This window comes from Bison bison, unplaced genomic scaffold (genome assembly GCF_000754665.1).
Source record: "Bison bison bison isolate TAMUID 2011002044 unplaced genomic scaffold, Bison_UMD1.0 scf7180017864144, whole genome shotgun sequence".
In the NCBI taxonomy this organism is placed as follows: domain Eukaryota; kingdom Metazoa; phylum Chordata; class Mammalia; order Artiodactyla; family Bovidae; genus Bison; species Bison bison.
In genome coordinates this window covers 721,478-726,358 of record NW_011494716.1, presented here as the reverse complement: position 1 = coordinate 726,358, position 4,881 = coordinate 721,478, and the positions used below count along the sequence as shown (strand labels likewise).

The 4,881-nt window shown below is 54.9% G+C and overlaps 1 protein-coding gene across 3 annotated transcripts; it reads right to left on the bottom strand.

Moving 5' to 3' along the window:
• Nucleotides 1-576: 576 nt before the first annotated feature.
• On the bottom strand, nt 577-4,647 carry IL32 (interleukin 32). Of its 3 annotated transcripts, XM_010840347.1 has the most exons (7): nt 4,536-4,646; nt 4,372-4,406; nt 2,885-2,923; nt 2,700-2,753; nt 1,841-1,867; nt 1,610-1,663; nt 577-1,149 (listed from the first exon to the last, which is right to left on the bottom strand). In XM_010840347.1, exons 2-7 carry the CDS (start codon nt 4,384-4,386, stop codon nt 829-831), a joined length of 510 nt encoding a protein of 169 aa, XP_010838649.1. In that variant the 5' UTR covers nt 4,387-4,406; nt 4,536-4,646; the 3' UTR covers nt 577-828. The 3 variants fall into 3 exon arrangements, with proteins under 3 accessions (XP_010838649.1, XP_010838651.1, XP_010838650.1); XM_010840349.1 differs by lacking the exons at nt 2,700-2,753; nt 2,885-2,923; XM_010840348.1 differs by lacking the exons at nt 2,700-2,753; nt 2,885-2,923 and having other exon boundaries at nt 4,372-4,647.
• Between the last annotated feature and the right edge of the window lie 234 nt (nt 4,648-4,881).

The following is a 4,881-nucleotide window of genomic DNA, read 5'->3' as shown; positions in this document are numbered from 1 at the left end:
CGGGCCTGAGGTAGAGTCTCCTCTTAGCCAAGGACCCCTTATATACCCTAAATGTACATGCTCAAACCCACCTCCCCAAATTCTCTGAAACTAGTCTGAAATAAAGGAAAAAGAAAGATACAATCAAAGTTAACCTGTGATCATATGCCTTGAGCCTAAGTAGTTAACAGTGGACAATTATCAATAAGCCTGTGGTCATATCCCAATAAGCATAATAGAATTCATGATTCTATTTGGTTACACAGATAATTAGGGAATTCTTTTAGGCAATGGAGAGTCTAGGTACGAGCCCTGGGGCTCTTCCATCGGCGGTGGGGGGTTTTCCAGTTGGTACATCGTTTCCATAGATACTGGGCACATAGCTCAAAGTCCACAGTCTGACCCAAGATGGAGTCCTGCTTGCAAGATGGAGCCTGTTCTGTCTGTTTCCTCCTTCATTCCCAGTTACAGATTAGAGAGTCCAGTGGCATTTGCTTATCCATCCAGCACCAGGACCCCCACCTGGATCCATCTGACCCACCACCTCTGCCTGTAGCCATCCGACCCCCAGCCTCTCATCCACACAGACACTCCATTTGGGTCAACTGACTTTTATTAGGACATCAGCACTACAGTGACAGGCAGGTCAGACCTGGTGCAGGAAAATTCAGGCAGGGAGAGTTAGATGGGCTGGGTGGTGCCCTCCCTGAAGGGGAGGGGGTGAGGCAGGCTATGAGGATGGGTCAAGGGTGAGCAGGAGGGTAAAGGGTGCATCAGAATATGCCCTGTGAGAAGGGGAAATTGAGGCGTCTAGATGAGGCCAAGCTCCCTGGGGACCCCTTGGGGCTTCTAGACCTGGATAAGGCTCCTGAAGAGCTGCTCCAGAGAGGAGCAAAAATCATTCAACACTCTCCAGACCGCCTCAGCCGCTATGCGCAAGCCCTGTAGGCAGGTAGCCGCTATCTGATGAAGCCACTCCAGGGCTTTCTGAAACTTCTGCTGCAGTCGCCGCAGGAGCTCTTTAAATAGCTCAAGTATCCAGTCATACCAATTCCTTGAAGTGGAGGAGTCAAAGGGCTGGTTCCGGCCTGGGGGACTGTAGGAGCCAGAGGGCTCACAGACTCTGCGACGCAACTCTTGCAGTGTTTCACGAAGCAATGGACAGGATTCCTGCAGGGATGGGAGGCTGTTCAGGTACATGTCTGGGGCAATGTCCTGACCGAGCCGAGGCCTCCCAGCCTTTAGGAGACTCTGGGACCCAGAAGCCCACGAATGAAAACTGCCTGCCTTCCTGCCAACAGCTCCACAGACAAGAGGACTTTTCCCAAAACCTGAGCCTGGTCCCTTGGGTCCCCTCGAGAAATGAGCCCTGGTGCTTTATTTTACCTGAAGATGGAATGACCTCTGAACTCAGCATGAGGCCCCAGGGCTCACAGGCAGGGGGCTGAAGGCAGGGCTCTGCTCCCCGCGCACTGAGTGAGGAGGCTGATGCCCCAAGGCTGCCCTCCGGAGCTCTCAGGGCCCCCCAGCCCCGCTCTGGGGAGCTCTGTGCACCTGTGGCAGGACCAATGACAAGACAGACCAGTGGGGAAGGGAATCAAGAGGGGCTGAGATGTCAGCTCAAACTCACCGAGTTGTTAACTTGAGCATCCATGGCGTCAGCCATATCTGCACTGCATATGCTCTGAGGAAAGAAAATGTGGAGACTGCCCACGTGGCTTGCAGCTGAGCTCTGTTGTCCCCACTGGGCCTCCCATGGGTCCAGGAGAGTCAGAAGGAAGACAGACGTCCAGACCCAGTACCCTGGCTGATCCCAACCCTGGGGACTCAACTTCAGGGGAAGGGCAAGACCCAAACTCACCTCCATTAAAATAAGATCTGAGCAGACCTATTGGGAAAATATCACTCAGTTTAAAATTCCCCTACCCTCTCTCACTTCGAGTCTCAATCTCAAGCCCGAGTCTGTGCTCACTGGTGTCCCCTCTCCCCCGGTGGCTGTGGACCAGGCATCTGACACTGCTGTTCTGTCGTACTGCCCTGTGACTTGCACAACTCCCCCAGCAGCCCTGGGCCTCCGTATCCCCCACCTGTGCGGTCAGTGGATACAATGGATACACAGGTGAATTTTGTGCAGTGTAGGGACTGGGCCCTGAGCTATCACCTTCATCATCACCATCATCATGAAATTGTTAGGGGAAACACACTGACTGAAACTGCCCACCCTGGCCAGGCACCACCATAACCATCTGCATGAGTAATTTTAGGACAGGAGGTCCTAGTGAGGAACAGGGAACTAACAAGCTGCCAGTAACTGGAAGAGTTGGGGAAAGCTCAAAAGGAGACAGGACGTGTCTGACCACCTCCCAGAATCCTCCTCGCTGGCATCCATCTTGGCTGAGCAAGGTGTGCGCCACCAGGCAGGACCCCGAGTCAGAACGACTGGCCAAAGACAGCCCAGAAACTAATTCCATCACCATGAAGCCCAAGACTGTGAGCCAGCAGGCAGAGCAGTTCTCCTGGTTTCCCTTACCCTCCTGTGCCCCACCCGGGCGCCCTTTCTCAATAAACTCTCTTGCTTTGTCAGCACGTATGTCTCCTCAGAGAATTATTTCCGAGTGTTAGACAAGAGCCCACTCTCAGGCGCTGGAAAAGGTCTTCCTTCCTGCAACAAAGCCACCCTATTCCACTTAAACTGGACAGAGGGGAGTGCACTGACCCACCTCTTCTTCAGACTTCTTTTGAAGGTTTGTACAAAACAATTCCACGAATTGAAACTGTGAAGAGAGACAGAGTTGGGACAAAGAGGCCTGGTCCTTTCACTCCTGGGTCCCAGGTGGGCCAGAACATTCTCAGTTTCACCCAGCTTCCCCATTCCCTTAACCATACATGGGGATGAACTTCTTACCAATTTGGCTTTGAGGGAATTGATGAAATCGTCAATGTCCTGTGGAGATGACAGTAACACCCAGGCTGATGAGACCTCACCAACCATTGCAGACTTGTTACACACTCACACAAGGAGGACCCTTGCCCTGGACTAGGCGGGTCAACCTGGTTACAGATGCCTAGCCCTCCGTGGTCCCGCTAGAGCAGACCAGGGAGGAACTGGTCAGTTCTCTGACCCTGCAGACCTCCGGCCCCCAGCCCCTTTCCCTCCAGACACTTGACACCATCTCGGAGGTGGCAGGCGCCCCACCAACCCCTCGGGAGACTCCACCTAACGGCGGGAATCTGGTGCTGTCCCCACTGCCCTCCTGGCCCTGCGTGGTCAGTGTGGCTCACAGGGCATGCAGGGCTTCCGTCTGCACACCCTGTGTCCCGGGGCCCCATCCTGTCAGCCCAGCATCACACGTGTCTGGGCAAGAAAACACCTCGCGGGGCCGTGGGGACACTCTGCTGCCTTCATTGTCCTCTCGCTGGGCCTGGCTGCTCAGCCTGGGTCACCCCAGATGACCACTCCCAGACACCGGTGTTCCATGGCCCAGAGCCCCTGAGCATCTGATCATGCTCAGGACTGAGGTGGGCGGATTGGTACAGAGTGGGGAGGGCTCCCCAAAGGGAAAGAATAGACTCTGAGCTCAGCGTGGCTTCAGCTGCTGATCCAGGCCCTAGAGAAATGCTTTCGGTTTCTAGTAAAACACCACATGCCTCTACCCCCGGGTTTCCAGGCTGTAGAAAAAGTCTCCAGAGATGACTCATTCCTCTGACCCTGGAGACCCTCCATTTGCAGCTCTCTCACCAGAATGTCGACTCTAATTCCTAAAGTGACTCCTTTGTCCCATGACTCTGGTTCCTCAGTTCTCTGCAGCCCAGACCAGCCCACCAGGACCTGCACAGAGCTGCTGCCATACCTGTTCTCCAGCAGGAATGCCGCCCCAGAGCCAGGACCTGCTGCTAAGGACGGGGCTTTAGGGTGGGGGGAGTCTGGGGGAGAATGGATGCGTGTATACGTATGGCTGAAACTATCACAACATTGTTAATCGTCTCTATTCCCACACAAAATCAAAAGTTAAAATAAAGAGAGCAAGAGAGAATGAGACAGAAAGAGAGAGAGAAATCTTTGTGCACAAACCCTTTTAGAAATGGAGAGAAAACAAATAGTTGAAGTCCAGCTGAGAATTTTCCAAATGAAATAAAAGAGAGGGCTCAGAGCAACAGGCGTGTATAGGGTCTGTGTCAGTAACTGTTCAGAATGTCGGGGTAGAGATAGCAGAGCACTCCCCGTCGCCGCCCCGGATCGCTGTGAGAGAGGACCCTGTCAACTGCATGGGTCACAGGTCTTCAAGGCCAATCTCCCCGGAGGGTCCCCCACTTCCGCCCAGGGAGGTTGGGACAGAGGCAAGTTAGGAAATTCTAGGGCCCAACCTTCTCCCCACTCTTGGGATCACTCACCTTAGTGGAAGCCATGGTGCTCCAAGGCTCTGCCACTGTAACGCGGTGGGAGGGAGGGTGTGAGGAAAAGTGATCTGGAGAAGCAGGCTCGCCCACCACCCTGGAGCGAGTTCTGCCTGCAGGTCTCCCCTCTTTCCTCAGCCCAGGCGCCCGGAGCCCCTCACCTGAGAGCCTGCGGCAGAGCCCCAGCTAGCAGTCCACTGCACAGCAGGCCAGACTCAGCATCCCCTGGGAGTCAGGGACTTAAGGGCAGAGGAGGGAGGGGTGGGAGGGTGGAGCCATCGAAGAGCCCAGGAAGCCGGCTGGGGCGGGGGTTTGTGTGTGTGTGTGACGGAAATAGAACTAGAGCAGGGCCAAGACAGAAGGAAGGCAAGATGGGCTGACAGAGTTCTGAGGGGCTTGGGCGGAGAGGGCGTGTGCTTGACACTCTAGGTCCCTGGACAGGCCCCTCCTCCCTGAGCTGGGATGGGATCTCTGAGCCCAGCTAGGGCCTCACCCTCCACCCGCACC